Genomic DNA, 26,655 nt, shown 5'->3' with positions numbered 1-26,655 from the left:
CCGCCGCAGAGCCGTGCGCGGGGAGCGCGGCTGCGGCTCCATTGCCCGCCTGGGACGACCGAGTCCCCGGAGCAAAGTTGGTCCTCCGAGCGGAGCCGAGGGGGTGGGCGGCCGCACCCCCGAGCCGCCCCCCCCCCCCCGCGGGCCGCGCGCAAACTCTCGGGGGATCCGGAGCAGAGCTCGCGGACAGGCTCTGGGAGCGGGTGGGGGGACCCCGCGCGTCCCGGCGCTCCCGGCGCGCCCACGCGCACCCCCGCTCCGCCCGCACCAGTTAGCGCCCAACTCGCCAACTCCGGGACTTTGGCAAAGCTGCCGCGGGCGGGGCCGCGCCGAGGAGCGGGCCGCACCATCGCGGCGCGAGAGGGGGAGGCGCGCGGCCCCGGGGGCCCCCTCCGCGCCGGGGCGGGCCGGGAGGAGCCGCGCGGAGGCCGGGGCGCGCGGCCCCCGGGGCGCGGCGGGGCGGCGCGGGGGGGCGGCGCGGGGCGCGCGGCTCGGCGGGCGCGGGGCGGCGAAGGCGGCGACACCCCCCCGCGGCGGCGGCGCGGTGGCCGGGCCCGGCTCCCCGGCCGGCGAGCGGCGGAAGTGCCGCGGAGTTGGAGCGGGGCCGGCGCCGCGGCAGCTTCTCGTCGCGGAGCTGCTGCCGCCGCCGGGCGGACGGGCGGACGCGCGGAGCCGGGGGCCGCGCGGCGGGGCCGGCGGGGCGCGGCGGGGCTCACCGGCCCCGATGAGGCGGAAGGAGAAGCGGCTCCTGCAGGCGGTGGCGCTGGTGCTGGCGGCCCTGGTCCTTCTGCCCAACGTGGGGCTCTGGGCGCTGTACCGCGAGCGGCAGCCCGACGGCACCCCCGGGGGCTCGGGGGCGGCGGTGGTCCCGGCGGCCGGACTGGTGAGTCCCCCCGGCTGCCGTGGGGGTGGGGACTCTCTCCCGGTCTCCCCCTGGAGCCTTCGGGTCCTTCCTCCTCCTTTCCCTTTCTGTCTCCTCGGTGTGCGCCCCGGAGACTCTTCTGTTCTTCCCATTTTGGGGATTGGGAACATCGAGGCTCAGAGAGGACGGGAGCGTGTCCAGGGCCCCACGTCAGTCAGAGACGGAATCCGAACTAGAAGCTGAGACTCCTGTTGCTCGGTCTGGGAGGTCCGTTTTGTGCCTTAGGTAGGCATCCTCCTTTCGGTCCACGTCTGGTGTTCCTTTACCTCCCAGCATCTCTGGCTTGTGGAGGATCCTGCCTGCATCCCTGTATCCCAGGACGACTCCTCTGGAACTGCCAGTCCTTCTATTTAGTGTCTGGGTCTTTGCAGCTTTCGCCCCCACCTGCTGATTCCAATGTTCCTTACTCAGGTCGGCCCCTTTCCTGTTTTCCCCTCTGCCCAATGGGACACCAGGCCTCTCTCGTCTCCCCATTTGTTTCCCCTCCCCCCTCCTCACCCTCCCTCTTCCCCAGATCTGTGGGTTCCTTGGAGGATGCAAAGACCATGCTCCCCTTGAAGCTTCAGGTCCTCCTGGAGGGAGGAGCGCCTGGTTCTTGAGGGGCCTCCTGCCTTTTACCTTATGGGAGTCTAGAAGAGTTCTAGTGGAGGGACCCCCCGCAAATTTCCCAGAGGCTCTTTGTACCCAGTGTGCCCTGAGAGTGGAACATCAGGTACCTTCCTTGTCCCTTCTCAGAGTACCCATGATCCCTTTGAACTTGTCCAATTTGACTAGGTGTGTTCCTTCTTGCAGCCAAGCCTGGGATCTTAATTGTTCTTGCTTCCTCTGAACTCCCCCACGTGTGTGTGTGTGTTGTGTCGCTCGTGCCTATAGACTGGTAATGGTAGAAGCTCTGTTAGAGCGCTCCTACCTTCCCCGCTCCTGGCTCAGTAGGTGCCGGTGAGTGTATACGTGCTTGACCTGTTTCACGCAGTGGGACATTTCAGGTTCTCTTCTAGGATTTCCTGGACCCCATGCGACATGGATAATTTGTCCATCAGGGTCAAACTTGGCTGATGAGGGAAGAAGCTGACTTTTGAGGTTGATGTTTTTCCTCTCTTCCTGGTATCAGGCTGCTGTCTGGGCAGTCTGGCATCTTGAGCACAGAGGGCTGCTGGCCACAGAGATGACCAATATGAGTACAGCCTGTCACTCTGCTAATTGTTGCAAAGCATCCTGGAGGGTCTCGTTGATCTCTTTGGTAGATCTTAATGTTTGGAAATTAAGCTTCTCAACTTCTTCACTAAACCTCTGGTTCGAACCCTGACAGCCATATTAGACCTCTTTGCCTTAAGTTTTTGTTTTTGCAAAAAATATTTTATTATGTATTCATTTGAGAGAGAGAGAGAGAGAAAGAAAGAGAGAGACAGAGTGAGCACAGGCAGGCGGAGAGGCAGAGGGAGAGGGAGAAGCAGGCTCCCCGCGGAGCAGGACCTGGAGATCGTGACCTGAGCCAAGGCAGATGCTTAACCATCTGAGCCGCCCAGGCGCCCCCTCTTTGCCATAAGTCCTGTATGCATATGCAATTTTCCTTCATGAAATCGTTCTTCTTTTCCCACCCTATGGCAGCATCAGTGGCAGGAGGTCAGGGTTCCATCCTCGGCACTACCGTTAACTTGCTGTGTGTGTCCTGCCTGGATCACCTCTCATCTCCCTCTCTGAGCCTCCGTTTGCCATCTGTAAAATGTGGTTATTGGTCCAGCTCCAGCATTATGAAACCATCAGTGCATCAATCAGAAGTACAATGGCCACTTCTTTTTTCTTTCCTGAGGGCAGGGGTCCCTTGTAGTATCCGGAGCTGTGGGGGCTCCATTCTGGACACAGCCCCAGGTCTAGGGGGGACTGTCCTGCCCAGTACTAACTCTCCTTTGGAATAGCTGTAGCCAGTTCTAAAATAGCTCATGACATTCTGCCTCTGCCTGGAGAAAGTCCTCGTATTTCATTTGCCGTGGATGCCAGAGACATCCTGATTTTCATTTTCTATAGACCCAGATGTGTAGAGAGAAGGTCAAGGTTAACTGCCAGTTTGGCCTGAGCTTTCAAAGTAAATTACTCACTTGTGCAAGAGGGAATTGATGGAGTAAGGCAGCCTTTTGGGCAAAGAGAGAGGGGACCAACAGCTGGGCACTGCTTGGAGCCCTTAACTGGAAGGGACAGATAGGCTCGTCTGGGAAGGTCTAGTTCTTGCTCATTTCTTTTGCTCTGGAATATCATGACGGGGAGGTGAGGAAGAAGAAGACATGAAGGGGTGTGGTGGTGGTTCCCAGGGGGTACTGATGGAATATCCTTGCTTAAAGAAACTCTCTTTGCTTCCTGGGAGTAGCAGAAAGGAGCTGTTTCCCCAATGATAAGCTCTACTAGGTGCTGTAGGATTCAGCATTCATCGGCTGCCTTTCAGGAATACTCTGCCAAATTTCCACACAGCCACTTTTTGTGTCCCTCTCCTGCAGATGCACAGCACTGGGCTTGGCCCCCAGTCCCTTGTCTGAATGTCAGCTGGCCTTGAGGGAGGAGGCTGACTTCTCAGAGTGATGGTGTTCTATCCCTCATCCCAGGGCACTGGAACGTGCACGTAACACATCAGTCTGCTATCTGCGAAATCTGGCATCTTGAGCACACGGGGCTTCTTTTGACAGGGCTGACCAGTTCTGAGCTCAGCTTGCTGCTCTTGTAATTGTGGAAAATTATCCCAGAGCACCTCGTTGATCTTTCTGGTAGAAATAACTGCAGAGGCTCTGGAGGGAAGTCTGACAGGAGTCTATCCAAATGCCTAATACATTCCTTGTGGGTTGGAGGGTTAACATACTCCTTGTTAGAGCAGTCCTTTAACTCCTTGACTTCTCCACTGGATTGAAGAATAAAGAATTTAAAGTTAAGAGCATTTATCATCTGCTAGAAAGTCAGTCTATAGAACTGTCATGTTAGCTCATCCTAGGTATACCTCTGGAGTGGGGTAGGGCAGCTGATTTATAAAGGACACATTAATGCTTTTAGGATTTCAGCATTCATCTGATCAGATGGCTGGCTTCTCAGAGAGTTGTAAAACCGAGCAAGAAAAGCCCGTCCTGAAGCCATCTTCATTTTAACTTAGGGGTCTCTCTCATTCCTAGCCCCAATCTGCTTAATATCTTGCATTAATCCTGTAGTCTGTTTCATATTCCAGATCTGGGATCTGGCTGTTGAACACCTATGTTAGGAAACGTGATGCAGCCCCTTCCCATTTGAGAGCCATAATCTCTTGTGAGAAATGACTTCATTGGATAATAGCGACTGTAGAATAGAAATTGGTAGGATAATAGAATACCAAGGACTTTAATTTTCAAGTATCGAGAGTTTTCCTTATTGTGTCAGAGCTGGACTTTATTCTTAGAATATCCAGAAATCAATACGTCACCTAGTAGCAGAGCCTTACCCATCAGAAAGTTAACTACCATAGAAATGTAGCCTTAGAATGATGTCTTTAATTTTCCATAGAGGGGTTGAACCCTTTTATATTGCTAATCTCTTGTCTGAAGAGATGCCCAGCTGAAATCTGATGCCCCTGGGGCTGGGCTGTTGGTTTACCTGAGCAAATCTGGCTCCCTGCATTCCTCCTGTCATCTTAGGTTTGCAGTCTCCTCAGGAGCCCAGCTGAGCAAGGCCTGGGGACAGAGGCCTGGGTTCTGGTTCTCTCTCTTGCCCCTAAACTCACTGTGGGACCTCAGGAAAGTCCTTTAACTTGGGCCTTGGATCTCATCTGTGAAGTGAAGGTAAATGTGTATCATAATGGTGCTCCCCTCCCCTGGCCACGGCAGACAGTCTCTTTCCCACTAAGCCCAGGCTTGGCTTCACACTGTTTCTCGACACTGCTACTCAAGTGGAGTTAATGGCATGTTGAAATTTATTTGTGACAGAGGGAATAGATCCTTTATAAAGATGTTTCCAATATTAACTTCCTGGGGTTCCCTGAGTTTGTTTGGAAGCATGTGTTGAAAAGGCCCAAATAGAAGAAGTATGTTGAAACAGGTCTCCCCATACCTAAGTTGTGATGAAGCCACTCCTACTTGGGGATGTGTTTATACTCTGAGGACATTCAGTCTTTTAATCTGTTGGCGCCAGTGACACGATAACAAATAATGGAATCAGGATTGAAAACTCAAAGGCCCATTTCAGAGATAACCATCCAGCTTGCTAATTGTACCTTGTCCACAGTCAAGTCCTACACAGAGATGGCATCAGGATCCTATCACTGATAAAGACCCTGAGGCAAACTGGCGGCCCATGGTGTGTCCTGTGGCAGCTAACTGCTCATGATGGTGGGTTCTATATTTTGTGTATATCTGACCCTCTGTCTCCCATCTACGGTCTGAGTTCCCAGGAAGACTGAAATAAGAGTCTTGCTTCTCAGAGGACCACTGTCCTCCTGCCCAGGGCAGTGGGGAAAGAAAGTACCCTATACATGCCTGAGTTCCTGTGGCCAATGAGTGCATCGTGGCCTCCCCTTCCAGAAATTTCTTGAAGAAGGAACTATATCCTCTTCTAGCACATAGCATAAGGCTTGGCACTTGGAAGACTGTCAGAACATGTTTGTTGAATGATCGAGATGTGTCATAGCTTCAGAAGTCATCTGGTCTGCCTGCCTCGTTTTGTAGGTGCGGAAACTGAGGCCCAGAAAAGGGCAGACCCATTCTCAGAGCAGGGAGTGCAGATCAGAACCTGATTCTTCTCCACACTCATGCTCTATTTCTGCACGAATATTTTTTCTCTCTGCATCCTAATAATTGATCCTTCTCTACCATTATCCTACATGAGTCTAGATTAATCACTCCCAGTTTTGGAGGCCAATACTTATTGACCAGTTATTGGCTGGAACTTACCTGACTTTTTTGCAGATCCATCTTTATACATTTCTTCCCAAGTGTTTTTTTTTTTTTTTAAAGATTTTATTTATTTATTCATGAGAGACACACACACAGAGAGAGAGAGAGAGAGAGAGGGGCAGGCTCCACGCAGGGAGCCCTACGTGGGACTTGATTCAGGATCTCCAGGATCAGGCCCTGGCCTGAAGGCGCCGCTAAACCGCTGAGCCACCCGGGCTGCCCATCTTCTCAAGTTTTTATAGTGTAAAGCAAGTAAAATGAATTAGATTTTAAGGTGGCAAAGGGATCTGGCCAGGAAATTGAGAAATTAAATGTATGTATCACATGTGGCATCGTTATTGGTATCTGTGGCAGATGGAGCTAACATGAGCTGAAGAGCCACTTCAGATTCTCAATCACTTGTAAGTAACAGAATGAATTAAGCTGCATGGGCTGAAATGAGTAAGGGGAGATATTAGCTCCTGTAATTGCAGTGGCTTCAGGTATGGTCTGATCTAGAGGTTCAGGCCCTAGACAGAACCCTTATGGTAGCAAAAAGTGGTAGTAGCTCTTTCCGACCTCATATCCATACCCAGATCCTAAAGGAGACAGTCTGTTTCCTCTTGTAGCTTCTCTAGAAGAAAGAGGAAACTTTTTTTTTTTCTCTAAGTGCTAGCAAGCTCTCTAGGTATTATCAGCCCAATTTAGATCTAATGTGCTCTCTGAACCATTCACACTTGTCAAGAGCATGAGCTATGCTGATTGACTTAACCCACCCTGGAGCTAGGGGTAGGCTCGTGCCATCTGAATCGTAGGAAGAACAGTTCCCAGAGAAAAACCCAAGTGCTTTTGTGGAGAGGAGGGGAAATGCAATCTAGGTAGGGATGAGGACAACAGGTGTCCATTCTAGAACCTCTCTGGCCCAGTGTCCCTAGCAGGCACGACTGGGGGAATCAGGTTTGGTCCCTGGGGTGAAACCCCTCGGCCATCCTGGGCTTAGTGTCGATCACTGAACCTATTGTCTGGAGGTCTGTGTTCTCATCCCTGCTCTGCCCTCCCTTGTCTGGGATGGTTAACTCTGGGAGCCTCACCATCCTCCTGAGGCAAGTTGGAGTGTGGATGCATGCCAGCGTGGAGTAGAGGGTTGAGATGAAGCCCAGTTGAAAGCTGTCTTTATTTAATCTTGCATGTGTGTTCTGCGGCCGCCTTCCTACCCCTCCCAGATGTCCTGAGAGCCGCTGCCTGCCCTCCCCATGCACACACACATGCAAAGTCAGTTCATTGAAAATTTCTCTCAAGCTGAAAAAGAACTTCTGTCTCTTCAGTTTCGACTTTTTTTCTCCCTGGCCCTCTTAGCTGGAGGAGGCGGAGTGTTCATACTTTGGAAGCTAGAGGAAGCTAAACAATTCGGCTTGCTGTGGTGGGTGGGTGTGTATTTATGAGTGTGTAGCTTTCTCTCCATGTGTCTCTCTTCTCTCTCTCTCTCTCTCTCTCTCTCTCTGTCTTATCTTTGGATGGTTCCTGTTTGCTGCCCTCTGCTGAGTATAGATAGGAGAAGGAAGGGAAAAAAGTAGGCCCATGTTTTCCTTCCCTTCAATTTTGAGAGAATTCTGAGCTTCAGATGCTGAATTTTTTTCTCTTTCCTAAGGTGATAATAGCCATGGCATTAAATGACACTAATAAGGATGATGATATAGATGACAGGGAGAATGATGAGGTTAATCATCATCATCGTAGCAGCTGCCATGTATTTGGTACTTATTCTGTGAGGCATTGGACTAAGAAGCCCTTTACCTGTACATCTTGTTAAATACTCCCAATTATAAACAGACAGGAATGAATGAGGGAAGCAGGGGTCAGGAAGGTGCGGTACTGGCTGAGGATACGCAGCCTGTGGTTGTAGAGCTGGTAATTGAGCCTTCGGGTCTCTGACCCAGTGCCTAAGCAGGACGAAGGACCTGTTTCCCACCCATTCCTACAAGGCTGCTAGGGGACACCATTGTTCTAAGACTGAAACTCTTCCGTGGCAGGGGAGGAATCCACGTGGTCGGTTGGTGGTGGTGCAACCTTGAAGAGGAACCCTCGACCAACCCCCACTGAAGCCCCATTGGCAAAGTGACTCCCCTGTTCTCCTAGATTGAGTTGCTGTGGGGCAATGTGTAGAGCTCTAGTTTTGGAGCTACATGCCTGATTCCCATCCCTAGCCTTGAACAGGTCACTCGACCTCTGTGCTTGGATCTCTTGGTCTGTCAAATGGGAACAGTGTTGGGTGTCCTGAGGGGTTCTTTTGATGGTTGAATGAATCGCTGTGGGCAAAGCCCTGAGCACAGGCTGGGTGCAGAACATGTCCTCAGCAACTGTGGTTATGTCTCTGCTTGTGGGAAGTGCTTCACTTATAGTAGGGACATAGTCTTTCTAGAGTAGGGACTCAGAGTCCCTGTGGCCCAGGTAGGGAGGGGTGCTCCTATTGTCATTGTTGGACCCTGAGAAATATGAGGCTAGGTGGTTGGCCTCACGGCTCAGCATTCAGAAATGGAGCAGGGCCAGTCTTGTTGATGATTGGGGGTGGGAAGGAAGGTGTGTATGCACAGGTTGCTCTCTGTAGCCCATTTCCCTGACTCTTTGGAATCTGAAGCAATTATTGAGGGTATCTTCTTACTTCCTACATTAGGAAAGAACCCAGCTCCTCCGCATCCTTCTAGGAAGTACTCTTTGCCGCCTCCAAGAAGTTTTTTTTTTTTTTTTTTAAGTAAGAGCATGCATGCAAGAAGGGAACAGGGAGGAGGAGGGGTGGGTGGATAGGAGAGAGAATCCTAAGCCTGCTGCACACCCACTGTGGGGTTTGATCTCATGACCCTGAGATCAAGACCCAAGCTGAAATCAGGAGTCAGATGCTTAACCAACTGAGCCACCCAGGTGTCCCCAGGAAGGAATTTTTGGTCCCTCCAGCCCCCAGGAGATGCTCACTGGTCTTAGTTCTGAGGACTGCTTTTATTTGCCAGCTTAGATCAGAGGACCTGCCAGGAAGGCATGGCCTTGTGCATCTTGCTGCTGCTCAGTCCTTGTGCCTGTCGGGGTGTTCCACGTCTCTCAGCCTCCACCCACGCTACTCCCTTGTCTCTCCTACATCCTTCCTTGCCACCTGGCCCCTAAGCCTCACTCACCCCTGTAGGAGCAGCCTGCGGCTGTGCTCTCTCCTATAGGGACCCAGAGCCCCTTATAGAAATGTATCATGCAGCGTAAGGATCATTTTTATTTGATCTTGTCCAGCATGTTGGCTTCTGAAGGCAGGGACTAACCTCTGTCTCAGTCACCCACTCTTGTTTGCCCACAATATTTACTGAATGACTGAAGAAGTGAGCAAGTGGATGATATGGTTGGAACTCAGTAACTGCTGGTGGAGTGCAGGAAGCTTAGCTTTGAAGAATAGCTTCTTGGGTGCTTCCTAAGCCCTGAGGAGCCTGGTAACCACGGGGGCTCCTGGGCTCGTGCCCTAGGAGTAGGATTGGGCCAGTCTGGGGTGGACCAAGGGTCCGTGTATTTAACAAATTCTATTGTGAGGGAACTCTGTCTTCTCTGCCCACATCCCGAGCTTATCAGCACCCCAGGGAGGCAGACCTCACCTTCCCTGGGGGCCCACTCCTTTCTCCCCAGGAGCACTTTGGGATTGCCTTTGAACTTGTATTCCTGAGGAGCGTGTTTATTTACAGTTTCCCAAGTTGACAGCCAGTGCTCCTGGAGGGCTCTGTGGTGTGCGTTGTTAGTGGCACTCTGTCAAGCTGCAGGTGGTGCAGAATTGGGATCCGGCATCCGGGATGGGCGGTGCACTTTGAAAATCCTTCTGCCATGGGCCACAAGGACTCTCTGGGGTGTCTAGAGTTTTGTTTACCTCTGATGCCTGTGGTCTGCTGCCCTTCCGGGGTGGGTGCTCTGCCTTCCTGCCATGGGGACAATGAGGAGTTATCTGTCCTCAACTCCTTGAGGATGGGGAGGTACTGAACCAGGGCCTCCCTTCACGGTGGCATATCTAGGGCCACACAGCTAGGAAGTGATGGAAACAATTACAACTCAGGTGTCTCCTTCAAGCAGAATCACCCAGCCTGAGCCTTCCTTCTGCTGCCTTGCCACCTACCAGTCCTATGACCTTGGTGGAGTCTACCTTTACCTTCTTCCCCAGGATGTGAGGAGGGCGCAGTGGGACGTTATTGTGGAAGCCCACTGCCACCCCCCCCCCCCCCCTCACCTCCTGAGCTTGGTTCTTAGAATCATTGTGTTGGCTCTGGAAAGCTCTTCCATTTGCTGAATGCCCACATGACAGTGCCGGGGCACAATTACAGCAGGTCCCACATGCCCCCTGGGAGTCTCCCTCGGGCAGCCTCCCATGAGCCCAGTTAACTGGTGTGTGTGTGTGTGTGTGTGTACGTGTGTGTACGAATCTCACCTGTGAGTTACACATGTCAGCTTCCTCTGAGAGGCAGGCTGTGAAGCAGAGGGTACTGGCAGGGGCTTCTGGAGGAAGGGGTGTCTTAAAGGGAACAGGTTGGAAACATCTGGCAGAGGTATGTGTGTGAGAATTACTTCCTGCTGCCGAAGTGCATTGTATGTGCTCAACTGAACACTAATTTTTGCATGTTTCCTCCTGAGTATTCATCAGAGTCAGTGGCTGACAATTAAAAAATGTATATGCCTGTTTGTTTGTGAGATAATAAGTTTCTAAACTGGCATCTAACTAGGGAAGAGTTTGTGAATGTGCTTTGGGGACATCAGGATCTGTAGTAGGATTCCTGGTTATTTTATTGACAATAAACCTTAATGACGGGCTCTTTCTGAGAACTTCTTTTATTACTTTGTTTGACCTTTGTATTATCTTTCCTTTTAAAACTTACATGTATACTTTAATGGAAGTTGTAGACTGGCGGTCTGTGGTCAGAAGTAGCCCAGAAATAGGGTCATGTGGCTTCCCAGTGTTGGCCCACAGATGGTTGGGGATCTTTATTAAAAAAATTATTTTTTTTAAATATTTTATTTACTTGAGAGAGAGAGAGTGCACATGAGCAGGGGAAGGAGCAGAGGGGGAGAGAGAGAGGGGAAAGAATCTCAAGCAGACTCCATGTGGAGCACAGGACCTGACCAGGGCTCCATCTCATGAACCTGAGGTCATGACCTGAGTGGAAACCGAGAGTCAGACGCTTAACCAACAGAGCCACCCAAGCACCCTCAGGATGTCTTTACTTTTAAGTGTCAGAAATTTGTTAGTACTTGAACATTGGGCTATTTCACGTTTTAGAAAATCCTCACTCTGGCTTATGAGGAAAAATTTAAAAGTCTTGGTAACTGGGCCCAGGTTCCAGTATCACAAAAAGTGGCTGGATCTAGGTCAGCAGTGGCCTGCTCTAACAGTCCTCAGCTCAAATCTGGATTCTTCACCCTTTCACATAACTGGCCAGGCCTCGGGGACACGGGAGTTTGGGAGTCCTCTTTTATAACCTTTGTCTAATTTGTTCTGCTTACGTCAAGGTGGAGGCGCAGTAGGGCTTTTGACCCCCATTTGACAGAAGAGAAAACCGAGATTCAAAGAGTATGAGTGACATGACTAGTCACAGATCCAGTACGTAAAGTTAGTCCTTGTTGATTCTAAGCGCTAATGTACTTTTCAGAGGGGATAGAAGATAGTTACTTGGAAATATAAACATATAAGTCTTAGGCTCTTGAACAGTCACTTAAGTTTATATCCAGATGACTTATATCCCAGCTCTATCTGAGCCCAAGAACCATTTACTTTGTTTTTCTATGTCTTTAGGTATTTTGAATTTGAGGTCTACCCTGTCTAACAAAGTTTGCTCCAGCTGTGTCAGAGGGCTGCTGTAGGTTTGTTAGAAATGATGGGAGCACAGAATCTACTTTGTTTTCTGCCTTGGGCTTCCTGGCATGTCAGGAAACCCCAGAACGTGCATTCTCGTTACTGCAGGAGCATTAGGAGCCTAAAAGAAGAGGAAAGACAGCTTTCCAGCAGAAATGGCACAGGCCACATTCCTGTGTCTGAGGGGGCCTCACAGGCATCTGGGGGCCTTTCTGGGAAAGAGAGGGCCTGTGTGAGGGCTGTGAGCTACCTGGGTGAAGCAATTCAGCTGAACACAGCCACCTATGCCTGTGAGTACAGAGCCCTGTGTGCTGGGGCAGGAGTGGCACCCCTCTCCTCCCTTCCCCCCTGCTTCAGGAACTTCCCTTTGAGGTTCCAGGTGGCTGCTGGCTTGGCAGCGGGGCACAGGGTGTGGGGCCCTGAAGGCGTGGCAGTCGGTCCTGTGCTGAGAGTTTGCTCTCTTTGAGCCCTGGCTCCTTAGAGGTGACAAAAATGATCATTCATTTATTGAGTTGTTGGTGCATGTCATGCACTGGGTTCTTCTCGTTTCTTCATATAGTAAGTATTCTGACTGGGGTCATTTCATAGATGGGAAGGCTGAAGCTCAGAAGTTTAAGCAGTCCCACAAGTTGTGGGACACAGAAACTTATGTTGTTGTTTTTTTTAAGATTTTATTTATTTATTTGACACAGAGAGAGAGAGTGTGTGTGTGTGCTCAAGCAGGGGGAGCTGCAAGCAGAGGGAGAAGCAGACTCCCTGCTGATCAGGAAGCCCAATGTGGGGTTTAATCCCAGGATCCCATGATCATGTCTTGGGCCAAAGGCAGACATTCAACCGACTGAGCCACCCAGACGCCCCTGTGCTGTTAACCACAATGCTTGATGGACACTGCACCATGGCAAGTGATGGAACTTCTCTTGGGCTCCACTTCCTGCCCTGGAAAGTGCAGGATACTGTGTTCCTGGCATGCCAGCAGAGCACAGATAAGAGGGACTCACCAGTTTTCAGACCTGCTTTTCTTGCCTGGCTCCCTCACTTTGGGCAGTTGTTGGATGTTGCTCTCTGCTGTGTTATCTTTCCTACTGGGGTTGGCAGGGCTCCTCTGTTCTTGAGTGCCAGGGTTTCCCTGAGGAGTCCACCCGGTATGTGTGGAGCATGCCCCCCTGTGGCTCCCTCCCGAGCCCGGATCCCTGCTGCGCTGCTGCCCTTCCCCTCCCCTGGCAGCGGGAGAGGCAGCCGAGGCCTGGCCAGGGAACAAAGGGGCATATTAAGAAGGCTGCCAGGTGCCAAGTCGGAGGTACTGAAGGGACATTTGATAGTTTTAACCCTAGTTGTCAGGCTTTTGCTCTTTCTCTGTAGCAGTTAAGGGGAAAGGAAGCTGGTATGTGCTCTCCTCTCTGTGTGGTTCATGTGGGCTCTCTGACTTTGGGTGTGAGTACGTATCTTCCACCCCCTCCCGTCCTCAACCCTCTCCTTCCCCTGTGTAAGTCTGTCTCTCCCTCCTCCCCTCCATCCCCTGCTCTCTCTATGCTGTATGTGTCTCCCTCAGCAAGTGACAGACAAGACCGAAGAATCCACGGTTCCAAGGGACTGTCTTTCATCTTACTCCATCTCCCCCAACCTCATCCCTGCCAAGAGGTCAGCCATCTTTGGCTTGAACACCTTCAGCGAGAGGGAACTCACTCTTTTAGCTCAGCAGAGTCCTAGGTAATCTGCCATGGCTCAGGGCGACTTAGAGGATTTCTTGAGTGCCCACTATCCTTCTTTTCAGGCTCCTCTCCCATCTTTCCTTTCCCAGAAAGTCTTCTCTGATCTTTCCAGTTAGAATTAATCTCTGTCTCTTGGAAATGCTTCTAGAATTTAATTTGTACAGCTTTAGCGGCACGAATGTTACCGTGCTATGTTTTACCATTTCTCTAGGCAGAGGAGAGTAATGTTGAAGGAGCTTTCCCAGTAAGACAGCCCATTGGGTGAGGTTCCAGCCAGAGAGAGCTGCCATGTGGACCTGGGCTTCTTCCTGTTTCTAGAAGGTCCATCTCCAGACTCAGCCAGTGTATGTCATTTATTCTTTTTTTTTTTTAATTTTATTTATTTATTCATGAGACACACACACACATACACAGAGAGAGAGAGAGAGAGAGAGAGAGAGAGAGGGAGGCAGAGAAACAAGCAGAGGGAGAAGCAGGCTCCAAGCAGAGAGCCTGACATGGGACTCGATCCCGGGTCTCCAGGATCACACCCTGGGCTGAAGGTGGCGCTGAACCGTTGAGCCACCCAGGCTGCCCTTGTGTATTCTTTTAGTCTAGAGAATAGCTAGGCTTTGTGTGCCCTATGGTCTCTATAGCAACTTCTTAGCTCTGTCATTGTAGTGTGAAAGCAGCCAGAGACAATACATAAATGAATGACCTGTGCTGTGTTGCAATGAAACTTTGTTTGAAAAAACAGGCACCAGACTGGATTTGGCATGTAATGGTTTGCTGACCCTTGTTCTAGTCTCTTCCTTATGGAGCAAATGCCTTTAGTTGCTTTGTGACCTTCAGGGCGGTGAGGTCCTTCTCCCAGGACCACATCTACGATTAAATGGATGAATGGAATATTATGGGTTGAATCGTGTCCCCTAAAAAGGTATGTTGAAGTCCTAACTCCTATACCTGAGAATGTGACCTTCTGTGAAAATAGGGTCATTGCCGATGTAATTAGGTTAGATGAGGTCATGCTGGAGTAGGGTGGGCCCTTAATCCCATGTGACTGGCTGGGGTCCGTAAAAGAGGGGAGACACAGCAAGGGACAGATAGGACGATCGGAAGACTGAGGAGGAGACCAGGGCGATGCTGCCATGAACCCAGGAATGTCTGGAAACAGCTGGAAGAGGCATGGATGCGGCTGGAAGAGGCATGGACACAGCTGGAAGAGGCTCTGGAGGGAGCATGGCCCTGCCAACACCTTGATTTTGAACTTGCCTTCTCCAGAACAGTGGAGAACAATGGAACATAAATTGCCGTTACTTTTTGCACCTAGTTGTTGGTGCTTTTCTATGGCAGCCCTAGGGAACGAATACATGGACCATTTTCCATTTCCTCATCAGATTGTTTTATGAGTGTGCACGAGTGTGTTCGTGTGTTGTGTTCGGGCAGAGATGGATAAAACACTCAGCAAGGCAGGCATAATTGTCATAATCTCTTCTAGCTACTTGGATTCGTTTTTAATTCGTGGAAAAATCCTCTCTTCCTATGGAGGATTAATATATTACCCTGCACGTATGTATTCTTTAACGAAGGCCACACTCCTTATTAACAGATCAGCTTCTTTTTTTGTTGTTGTTTAAGCTTAGCCATTAGCCCGGAATACCAATGAGTAAACAAATGGTGTATACTGCCTTTTATTTAACCATAGTATCTTTTCCTGAGTTTCTACTATGACTTCTATAATGACTTATTTTTGTTCTGGGTCTCAACTTAATTGATTTGGGGGCTTACTATGTGTTGTTAAGTACAGAAAACAGTCCCTGCCTCCAAAGGGCTTGAGGTCTACAGGGGCGATAAACAAGTTCATGGTGATGCAGTGCACAAAGTAGAGCATACTTAGTCCGTGGGAGGGCTTTCTGATGGGTCCAAGAGCTGGCAAAGATCCAGGAGGTCATTTGGTCAATCACTGTCAGATGTCTGAATGTGAGGCCAAATGACATAGAGGAGTCCCCAGGACAGGGCTCATGGGACCAGAGCATTCCAAGCATGGGATGTGACTCAGAAGGCTCAGCCTGTTGTTTAGCTGGTGTTTAGGTCTATAGTTCTGCTTCATTCAACGTGTCATTTATCCACATTTTGACTGAATACTGAATGTGCCCAGGCTGGCTTTTTGCTAAGCATTTGACAGTCCAGGAGAAAAGGACATGGTCTCTGCCCTTGAGGACAGCTGGACCACTAGGCAGATAGTTCCAGGGCAGTGGGATGCAAGCAGTCGGTGGAGTGGGCATGGGGCCCCGAGAGCACGGCAGAGGATGCACAATAGCCTTCAAGCTGATCTTCCTGCTGCATCTCTCTCCTTGCCCCTTACCCACCTCACTCCCAGGCTTATAGGGCCACAAGTTTGCCTGGATTTAAATCCTAGTTCTGCCATTTACTAGTTGTGTGACTTTGGAACTTATTGAATCTCCTGTGTCCTCTATTTTAAAATGAGCATGATACTGATCCCTACCTCAATAGATAGTTATCAGGATTAAATTACACAGTTCACATACACAGAGCACGCGGAGTAGTGCCTGGGATATAGGAAGTGGTCTGTGGATGCTATGATTATTATTTTAGGTCTAGAATCCCTTAGCCCAAACCCTCTATACGAGGCACATTTTAGGTTTCTGAATTATGCTAGTCAGGGTTCAATCAGCAGAGAGAAACCACCCAGTAATCTAAACACAGAAAATTTAATATAAAAAATTATCAACTAAACAAGAAATTGCAGTAATGAAGGATTGACTATTATGAAGTAAAGAGTGCTCTAAATAAATTCTAGAGAATGTGAGAATAGCAGATGTAGGAACAGCCACTATGTTTCAGGCTGAGATGGGGCACCAAGGAGCACCCCTCCACCCCTATTGAGATAGAGTATCTAAGGAAGATCCTCCTCTTGGGGCTGAGGGAGAGAGCACTCCCGGGAGAGTTTCCCAGGCTGAGAGCTTGGCTTTGTTGGAAAGGGCGCAGGTGTGCTCACTCAATGGCAGAGAAGCAGCTCTGGTGCCACATCAGTGAAATGTGCTGGGGACAGCTCTTCGTCGCAAGGTGTCTCATGGAAGTCATTCAGCTACAGTATTACCCACAGGAGTGGGTGTTAGGGGGAAGCCCCTGGCTGCTTGGTGCTGTTGGTCGCTGCAGCTGCACAATGGAAAAGTCAGTGCTTGCTGCTCTAGCCCTGTGCTGAAGGAGCTGTAACCAAACTAACATGAGTTTGTTCCTCAGTAAGTCACAGATAGGAAACTATACCTGGTGGAATTCTCGCACCAAGGAAACTTTTTTTTTTTTACTTTTAAAAATTTATTTATTCATGGGAGACACAGAGAGAGAGGCAGAGACATAGGCAGAGGGAGAAGCAGGCTCCTTGCAGGAAGCCCAGTGCAGGACTCGATCCCAGGACCCTGGGATCATGACCTGAGCCGAAGGCAGATGCTCAACCACTGAGCTACCCAGGAGCCCCCAAAGAAACTTTATTTGCAGCACATAAGGAGATCATGAGGAATAACTTCCAAAACTGTGACTCTCCAAGCATGGGCGAAATGGTTCCTTTTGTTTAGGGGTAGGATGAATATTTGTCATATGTAGAGGTGAGTGTAAGGTCACACCTGCACCTTAAGGAAATATGCCTATGCAATACATTACATGTTATATCAGTGAGGCTTGTACTCCTCCTCTGGTGGAGATTTTAGTATAGAATAGACAACTACAAAGGTAGTTGTCCGTCATTCCATGGATCCCTCCACGGTCCATCTGTATAGGCATAAATCGGCGGTTGAGCTCAAACTGGTCTGGGTAGTATGGGCTGTCAGAGCTCTTTGTCTAGGCTGTCATTATTGCATACAGGGTAGTTTCAGTTTCCATCACAGAATGCTATTACCATTGCGTCTTTTGCCAGAATTGAGAGATAAGCTGGAAAAAAGAGCTTAAGGAAAAATGTAGGACAAAGATCGGTGGGTACAAGCTTGTGAGCAGTAAATGTCAGGTGTGGTGATCCAGCTGGTGTCACAATGTCATCCATGCTGCCTGCCTGGCAAAGGTACCAGAACCAGGATGTAAAGCAGAGAAACAGGAAAACCCTTTCCTCCTGCAGCATCTCTCCAGCATCTTCTACAGGTCTCTGTGATTACTATTAATATCATGTTATCTGATAAGGAAAAAATATTTAAAGGGCCCAGATCCATTTTTGCACCGTAGTCAGTGAAAGCTGGATTTGTGGTTGAGAGGCAGTGAATCGATCGGTGGCACAAGAGTCTTTCTAATTTGGGAAAATTGATACAGGGCATATATTGTACTGTTTAATAGCCCCAGTAGGACCTATGGTAGCTCCCCATAATCATAATATATTTTTTTCTGTGGCAAAAATATAAGAATATTCACACCAAGTGGATAAATAAAGAGTATAAGTAGCTTTATGTGCATTCAGGTCAGGTTTTGTCAATAAATGAATTATTTTAAAAAAAGTTTTAAAAAAAGCTTTTGGGGACGCCTGGGTGGCTTAGTTGGTTGAGTGTCTGACTCTTGGTTTCAGCTCAGGTCATGATCCCAGGGTCCTGGGATTGAGCCCCATGTTGGGCTCTCTGCTTGGAGATGAGTCTTTTTGTCTCCCTTTCTGCTCTTCCCCCTGCTTGTGTTTTCTCTCTCTCTCTCTCAGATAAATAAATCTTAAAACAAAACAAAACAAAACAACTTTTGGATCCTGAAATTGAGGCTAAAGGATTTTTGCCCCATATTGTTTTCATCACCTGTCTCTACACAGCAGCCAGAGTGGTCTTTTGGAAAATGTACATTATGCACTGGCTAAAATAAAGACTACACTCCACTCCAGGCCCCCTCTCTATATGTCCCTCCCCGCCCCTTTTGCCCTCTGTTCATACTGACCTTGAACACATCATCTTGCTGCATGGAACATTCTTCCAGTTGTCCCGTCCTTCCAAATGCATGAATGCACACACATGCACAAATGGCTTGGCTAACTCTACCTCACCTTCCAGATCTCAGCTCAAGTGTCTTAACCTCAGGAGAACCTTGCAACTTCTTTGCCCCCATCTCCAAGCCCTCATCCCAGGTTGAGGCTTTTTTCTTTAAAGCACATGTCTTAGTTTGTGATTACACAAACTGAGTGTGATCAGTTGATTAACATGTCACCCTGTGAAACTACAAGTGACATGAGGATAGTGGCTCTGTCTGTTTTTTCCCCTCGCTGTTTTATCCCCAGTGCTTTACACAATGCCTGACTTATGGCATATTTGATCAATAAGGAGAAAATGAATGGACAGGCGTGGATTGGATCCTGAACCAGGAAAAAAAGAATTAGCTATAAAAGACATTATGGAAACAGTTGGGAGAATTGGTTATGAACTGTCGGTGAGAGAGTAGGATTGTATCAGATTTAAATTTCTTGACTTTGGTGTCCTTATTTTTTAGGAAATACATACTAAAGAATTTAGGAGTAAGGGGTTATCATGTCTTTAGCTTTCTCTCAAATGTCTCAGGAGATGGGGGAGAGGGAGAGAAAATAATAAAATAGGTGGAAGATGGTAACAGCAAACATGGATGAAAGATACATAGGAGTCTTTATGCTGTTTTTGCACCTTTTCTATAAGTTCAAAGTTACTTCGTAACATGACTTTTTTTAAAAAAAAGATTTATTCATTTATCTGAGTTAGAGAGCATGCACATGTGGGGAGGCAGAGGGAGAGGAGGAGAGAATCTTAAGCAGACTCCCTGCTGAGCATGGAGCCCAACGCAAGGCTCAGTCCCACAACTCTGAGATCATGACCTGAGCTGAAATCAAGAGCTGGATGCTGAACTGACTGAGCCACCCAGGCATCCCCACAACAAGACATTTTAAAGAATTCAGTGACTAGAAATAAATGAACAAAAGAGGAAAGGGATGCTAGTAGGAGGACCCTCCCATGTGAAAGACAAGAGGTCAGGAAAGGGCTCCATCCCTCTGGGGAAATTTGAGGGGGCTGTGTAGTGGAGCGTGGCCCTGGGGCTTAGGATCATCAGGGACTGGGGAAGGATCAGCTGGAATTGGGTCCCTCATCTGGGCTGCTGGCCTGCACGTGTTTTGAGGGGGTGGAGCACTAAGCTGTTCCACCAGCCTTAGCTTAAGTCATCTACATTCCTCCTCTACTTCCCTGTGGGGATTACTGAGCCAAAGCCTGAATAGGTGAAGTCATCTCATCTTGGGTCTTTTATCTGATTTCTCTTGTAGTTAAAAAATAGGGAAGCTCTCATCCGAGTATGAAGATTACTCCTATCCAAAAACGACACCTTCCCTGTTGTCTGTTTGTTAAATTCACCACATGGTTCCTGTTTTGGTTATATTTTGTTGTGTGACAGATTATCCCAAAATGTGGTATCTTAACACAGCAGCATTTATTATCTCACAGTTGTCTAGGTTAGGAATCCAGGCTTAGCTGGATGGCTCTGGCTCTTGGAGGGGGTGGGGAGTCTCTCATGAGATTGCAGTGAAGATGTTGGCCAGCACTGTAGTCATCCAAAGTCTTGACTGTGGCTGGGGGATCCACTTCCAAGGCTTCACTCACATGGCTGTTGTAGGAGGCCTCAGTTCCTCATTGTTGGGCTCTCTCCATAGGAAGCTTGAGTGTCACTATTGCATGGCACCTAGTTCACCTCAGAGCAAGTGATTTGAGAGAGAGAGCAAGCAGGAAGTCACAGTTCCTTCTGTGACCTAGTCTCAGAAGTTGTACATTGTCATGGACACTTTGTTCTGTTAGTTAGAAGTGAGTCACTAAGTTTAGCCTCCTTGCGAGGAAAGGAGAATTAAACCCCACCTCTTGAAGGGAGGAGTGTGAAAGAACTCATGGACATTTTAAAACCACCACAGTTCCCTGAGGGCGTACTGTGCACTTGGCACTAGAGGTGGTTTAGGGAATCCAAGGCATGGATAAACGTCTGCCCTCTAGAATTTTACATCTGCTTAGACACTCTCTGAAATTGGTCATAAGAACCAAGGTACTCTATGGCAAGCTAGGTTAGAATGGATAGCAAAAGAGAGCTCTTTGGAACACCTGAGCAGGCCTTCACAGATGAGCAGCTCCTCCTTTGGCTTTTGACCCTGATTATTGGCACTTACATACAACGATAATGAATACTTATGGTAGCATCTGAGTATTTTCACTGGGACAGGCACTGTGCCAAGGAGGACTGCCTCAGAGCGCATCTCTGTGAATGACATTCCTTGGAATTATGCAGTGGGACAGTCCTGATGCCAAGTGCTTCATTTACATTCTCTTTTATTGCTCTGAACTGCCTTATGGGATTGTTATTATCCCCATTTTACAGATTACCAAAGTGAAGTTTAGAGATTTGAAGAAGTTATGCAAGATCACACAGCTAGCAAGTAGCAGAGGGCTTAAGACCCCAGGCCCCTGTAGGTCTAAATTCCAGCACCTGTATCTCAGAGCTTTACAGCCTCGAGCAAATGACTCAGACCTCACTGTATATCGGTAACCTCATGTGCACTATGCACATGAAACTGTGTGATGTTCCCAGTGCAGTGCCTGGCACGTGGTAAGCTAGCTACCACCGCTGTTGTTGCCAGTGCAGACACACAGCTGTGCTGTCTTTGAGTTCTTTGCATTAGTTATAAAGGGTCGAAATGAGAGAGGCAGGTGGTAACGACTGCCTCCCGCTCTTCGTGTGTGGGGATTATAGATTTGCAAGGAAAAAGACCTTGACCAGGCTGAACATGCCAGCAGGTCTTCAGATACTGATTTCTGCCATTTCCGGTTTCTCTTTTATTCCACGAGGCTGTGAATGCTTCAAGGGACCCTGCCCATTCCCTCCTCTGCACAGGCCCAGGTGGCCAAGCTGGGTTTTAAGGAAGCCGAACTGGAGTTGACAACTTGCTTTGGAAATGCTTTCCCTGTTCAGAAGCAAGGAGCACTGGACTGAGTGTCCATCAGGATGTGAGTCTGTGCTTTGTGTCCTGGAGCCGACTCCTAACCCTTTCTGGGCTCCATGGGCCTCCCTTCAGGATCCACCATCAGAAAGAAAATGGAGAAAGTGTGTTTTGAAGACTGTGAAAGTCTGCTGCATGGCTTTGGGCCTCTTTGTTTCCTTCTAGACATTTAAGAAATTGCGGCTTCTCTAAGCAGTTGGAATACCGAGCGGCCATGTGATGGGAGTCACTCCTCCCTACCCATTGCAACCCACACCCTCTTTGCTAAAACATTTTTGAGAAGAATCAGTGTTGATCTGAGTTCTGGGGATCAAAACAGCTTCTAAACAAAATCAAGAACCAGGTGGTCCTCTTTTTGGAAATTCAAACCCAGCAACAACTTAGGGGCCTATCTTTTAAAACTCATCTTATTTTTTTTCTTCTTTTAATGAATTGGCATTTGTCTTCTGCGCCAATTCATTATGGAATTCATCCGAATGTTTCATTCACTGTGATCTCAGGAGCAGTGTGCACTCGCTCCCCACCCATGCGAATGACAGAGCCCACTTTAAAAAAGAAAAAAATCTTCCTCCTTTCATTTCCTCACTTTAGACTAGAACACTTCCCTTTTTAAACTTAAAAAAGGGACTAATTTTTTCTTTTTAAAATTCGGATATGCATGAACCTCTTTTCTTTTTGAAACAAAATCACCGCACATCTCCGTATCTTCGTTACCCGCGGAGGTTATGAGTAAGCCCTCCCTGGATCATCTGGTGATGGGAGGGGGGTTCAGTCAGTTATCTGTACAGACTGTCTCTCCTCCATTTTCCCATTGTTAAACTGTACTTAGCGGAAGACAGAGAGGGGAGCAGATGAGGGAAGAGGGGGAGGAGGAGGAGGAGAAATGTCAAAGAGAAGGCTGGAGCTGTCAGCGATTCCTGCTTTCTAGCTGTCTGACCTCAGAACAATTACTTAAACCCAGAACTCTGTCCCACCTTTAAAATGGGGATAATGACAGTAATCGCTGTGTTGCAGGGCTGTGGTGATGATGTTCTGAGAGAGTACGTGCTGGAAAAACGCTTTTGTAAATGCCATTATACCGTTACTGGGACTGAGAGATGACTGCGTACACGTATAACTTGTATGATTTAAAAAAAAAAAGTTTTAAAAGGGTTGCTCTTCTTTTTAGAAACAGAGTTTGAGTTGGAAGGGAAAGTTAGGGATCCTTCAGTATGCTGTCTCACCGCGGGGAGCAGTCCTCTCTGCAGCAGCCTTTGGCTTGAATCCTCCCCAGGGATGGGGAGGTCACCACCTTTCCCTCTTCTTTCTCCTAATCATTCCAGCCTTTTAGTTCTTTAAGATATAGGACATACCAGTGATTTTCTTTTTCCCTAAGATAGACAGCAAAAGAATAATGTCACGGTTAAAAATGAAGTAAGCATGCCACGGCATGCATTATGCAGATCTGCTGTCTGTACATGTTGTTGCTCTAGGTATGTTAGCCAGTCTCCAAAGTATCTGAATTGCTTGTTTGGGGGATTTGGTATTCTCTGTACCAGAAGCTACCGAGTTACCAGGACTTAGCCTGCCTGAGACCGGGAATAGGAAGATGACCTGCCAGGGCTCTCTTAGCTCTGTGCGTCTGTACCTTCCTCTTTTTCAGCTGTAGGTAGATACGGATTTCTCTCAGAAGGTAGAGTCTGGCAGCAGTTGTTACCTCACTCTTTCCTCTGAAAGGAGGCCTGGGGGGAAGCACTTGGTGGAAAGCTTGTTTCCTTCAGACCTGTTCGTGCCCCTGGAGATTTCATTCCTTCCTGTTCAAGATGTAACAGTGAGGATGAGGAAGCGGAGGCCAGGGCCAAGAGGGCCTCAGACACTATCTAAAGAACACTTTACAGACCATCTGTGGAGGTCCACGTGGTGCTTCAGGGATTCTGGAAACGTTATTCCACATTGTGTTGACTCTTTTTAAACTGTAATAAAAAAATTTTTTAATCACTTATATGTGCCATGTACTACATTTTTCCATATCAGAGGTCACCACCTTATTTTTCCAGCATCTTTGAATTCAAAAGCATCCTGAGATCGCAGGGCAGGCTGTATTTAAAAAAAAAAAAATGCATCTACTTATTCATCAAGTATATCTACTATTCATTACATCAAGAAGGTTTTTTCGGGGGATCCCTGGGTGGCACAACGGTTTGGCGCCTGCCTTTGGCCCAGGGCACGATCCTGGAGACTTGGGATCGAATCCCACGTCGGGCTCCCTGCATGGAGCCTGCTTCTCCCTCTGCCTATGTCTCTGCCTCTCTCTCTGTGTGTGACTATCATGAATAAATAAATAAAATCTTTAAGAAAAAAAAAAAAGGTTTTTTCCACACTGAGTAACTAACGCAAAATAGAGAAATCATACTTTGAGGCAGAGGTAAGCTGTAAGATGTCTCGCTCCTGAGGTCAAATTATGTTGATCAAAACAACTGCATTATCCTCATTGGTTAAGTTTATACTAAGGGCATGTTATTGATTCAAAAAATTAAAATTTATAATAATAAAATGCAGCTTAATAATAAAAGACTTCACTCACTGAAAACCTGCTGCCCTTTCCATAGAACATAGAACTGGCATCCTTCAGAGTAGTTGGGACCCTCTTCTAACCCATCATTGTTTACCTATTAAATTATGCCTCAGGTAGTTTGGATAACAACATGATATTTGCATGAGGAGGCCTTCCTATGGCAACTACATTTTTATTTTCATGTTTATGTCCAAGTACTTACTTTTTACTTGTGAGTGGACCCTGGCAGATATTTCACTTCTAGATTTTGTTGACACATGGAAGAAAAAAATTCTTCTCTCCTGTGCTTATGTGTGAGAAATTCTTCCTTCTGCCCAATCCCAGATGGTCATGCTTTTATTATAAGCCCATAACATTTTACCTCCTGTTCCATTTTTTTTCTCACGTGCTTAGCGGCCTATTGGACAATTTCTCCAGCTGCTGTGGAACACCTAGAATGATACACAGACCACCCCTAAGCTTCCTTGAGGCCAGGCAACCCCCATTTCCTTCCTCTTGTCTCACTGAATCTCTTTTCTACCCTCTCAATCTGTCTGGCAGACCTCTCTGACCCCACTCCTATTCATCCCAATTTTTGTGAACTAGAGGGGCTTCAGCCTAAAGCCCTGTATTCCATCCCGGCAATGCCAGTGGATCCCAAGATTCATATGTTCTGTGACCTCTGGCAAGTCAGGTGCCCCTTTATGGGAAACGAGGATATTGCCTCACCCTCCCTGCTCACAGGGTGTGTAGTGAGGGCAGGGGAGCAGTGCTGGTAGTGGGGTGCTTGTTGCCATGGGAACCTGAGGTCCTGCTGCCTCAGGAGTTTGTGTCTATGCACTGGCCCAGCCCTATCTGCTGGTAAGTATGTTCCCTCCTCTCTCATCCCAAGAAGGCACATAGTAAAGGAGATGGAATTCCAGCTTGCCTTCTAAAAGAAGTGCGATCTGTGACGGTTCCCACACACATAGAGGGAGCACATCGCTCCTTTCACTGTCCTCAAAATAAACCTGGGGAGGGGGCCTCTCCCTCACGTGCCACCCCCTCCTCAAGGAGAACAGAGGCTCAGCAGTCAGAAAGGCGGAGATTTAGGGGTGCTTGGATTACTCAGTTGGTTAAGTGTCTGACTATTGGTTTCAGCACAGGTTATGCTCTTAGGTTTGTGAGATCCGAGCCCTGTGTTGGGCTCTGTGCTGGGCATGGAAACTGCTTAAGAATCTCTCTCCCTCTTGCCCCTCCCACATGTGCACTCTCTCCATCTCTCTCCCCTTTTCAAAAAGAGAAAAAAAGGCCTAGATTTGGATCTTGGCTGTGTCATTTTTCATAGTCGTTGAACCTTAAGGAAGATGCTTAACCTTTCTGGGCCTTAGTTTTCCCATGTGAGAAATGGAGATAATGGTCACCAATTGCATAGACTTATGCTAGTGATTCATCATGAGACTACACGGACAGGGCTTGTGCCTGGTACTTTGTTAGGGCTTCCCAATAGCTAATAATTAATTTTTTTTTTGGCGATAGTGGTGTTTAGAGCCTGTTTTCCCTTCCACTAGAGAACTGTACGGTTTGACTGACCTGACTTGCCCCAGAGGGCAGGACTGGGAGTGCAGGTGGAAGAAAGGGAAGCATCCTGTGCAGTTTGTCCCATCTCCTCCTCTGGGCTCCCTTCCCCACCCCAGCCAGGCCTCTCCTATTCCATCAGGAGTAGGATCATTCCCTCCTCCCCAGAGCCGCGCAGCCTCAGCCTCCTCGAAGTGGGTGTTTTTCTGCCTGGGTGACATTTGCTAACAGGCTGGCGGCATCTTCCCCTTCCCACCCCGGAGTCCCTCTCATTTCAGAAGCCCTCCCAGGACTCCAAGATGAAACACTTCCACACTGGGTAGATCGTTTTCATTGAATTCTCCAGGTCGCTGTCTCCAGTGCTGAGGAGAGACGTTTTAATTAATTATAGTCCCTGTGGGCTCAGGGATCAATAGCAAGAAAGAGCCGTGGAATGAATTCGCAGCCTCTGCTCTGTTTCTCGCTGTCTCTGTGACCGTGTACCAGGCCCTCTGGGTCTCAGTTTCCTGCTCTCTGAAATGGGAGTGCCGATCCGGGGGTGCTGGGAGCCTCCAAAAAGGTATGGTGATCACAAGTGGTGTAAACTGTAGTGTGCTGGCCACACGTGAGATATTATTGAGAGCGTATGTATATTCCCAAGGGGCAGGCATGAGGGATGTTTCTCTTCAGAGCCATTTCTGGCTTTTGTTCTTGATACCTTAAGGCCAACTAGTAGGTTTCATCCCCCTTTCTGAGCCTGAGAGAAGCAAGCTCTCAGACAGAATTAGGTGGGTGGGTCTGTGGGTGGGGAGCAGGTTCCTCCTCCTCTAAAGAGGCAAGTGATCCTAGGAGTGGGACCTGGGATGAGAAGCCACAGGCCTGGACTCTTCCCTGAGAGTTTGGCCCCCCAACTCACACTCTGTATGCTGGCCGTCTCCAGCACTCAACCTTTACAGCCAAGAAAGAAGCCTTTATTCCAGCCTCTTTCTACCTGCTTTCTTTTTTAAAGATTTTATTTATTTATTCATGAAAGACACAGAGAGAGGGGCAGAGACACAGGCAGAGGGAGAAGCAGGCTCCATGTAGGGAGCCTGACGTGGGACTCAATCCCCGGACCCCAGGAACACACCCTGGGCCAATGGCAGGTGCTAAACTGCTGAGCCACCCAGGGATCCCCTTCTGCCTGCTTTCTTGCAATGCATTCTGCACACAGCAGCCCAGGTGATCTTTCTAAAACACAAACCTCTTCTTTCCTACCACCCGCATT

General features: G+C 48.5%; 1 protein-coding gene across 2 annotated transcripts in view; it reads left to right on the top strand.

Moving 5' to 3' along the window:
* Positions 1 to 598: 598 nt before the first annotated feature.
* GALNT10 (polypeptide N-acetylgalactosaminyltransferase 10) overlaps positions 599 to 26,655 on the top strand; it is a 215,322-nt gene continuing 189,265 nt past the window's right edge. Inside the window, exon 1 of one of the 2 annotated variants that reach the window (XM_026008154.2) lies at positions 599 to 883. In XM_026008154.2, coding sequence (XP_025863939.2) covers positions 725 to 883 — 159 coding nt within the window. In that variant the 5' untranslated portion in view covers positions 599 to 724. Of the gene's footprint in view, positions 884 to 1,042; positions 1,148 to 26,655 lie in introns of those variants that run through there. The other variant, XM_072756779.1, reaches the window with a different exon arrangement.

The sequence above is a fragment of the Vulpes vulpes genome, chromosome 4 (assembly GCF_048418805.1).
Source record: "Vulpes vulpes isolate BD-2025 chromosome 4, VulVul3, whole genome shotgun sequence".
NCBI lineage: Eukaryota > Metazoa > Chordata > Mammalia > Carnivora > Canidae > Vulpes > Vulpes vulpes.
This window is presented reverse-complemented; position numbering and strand designations above follow the sequence as displayed.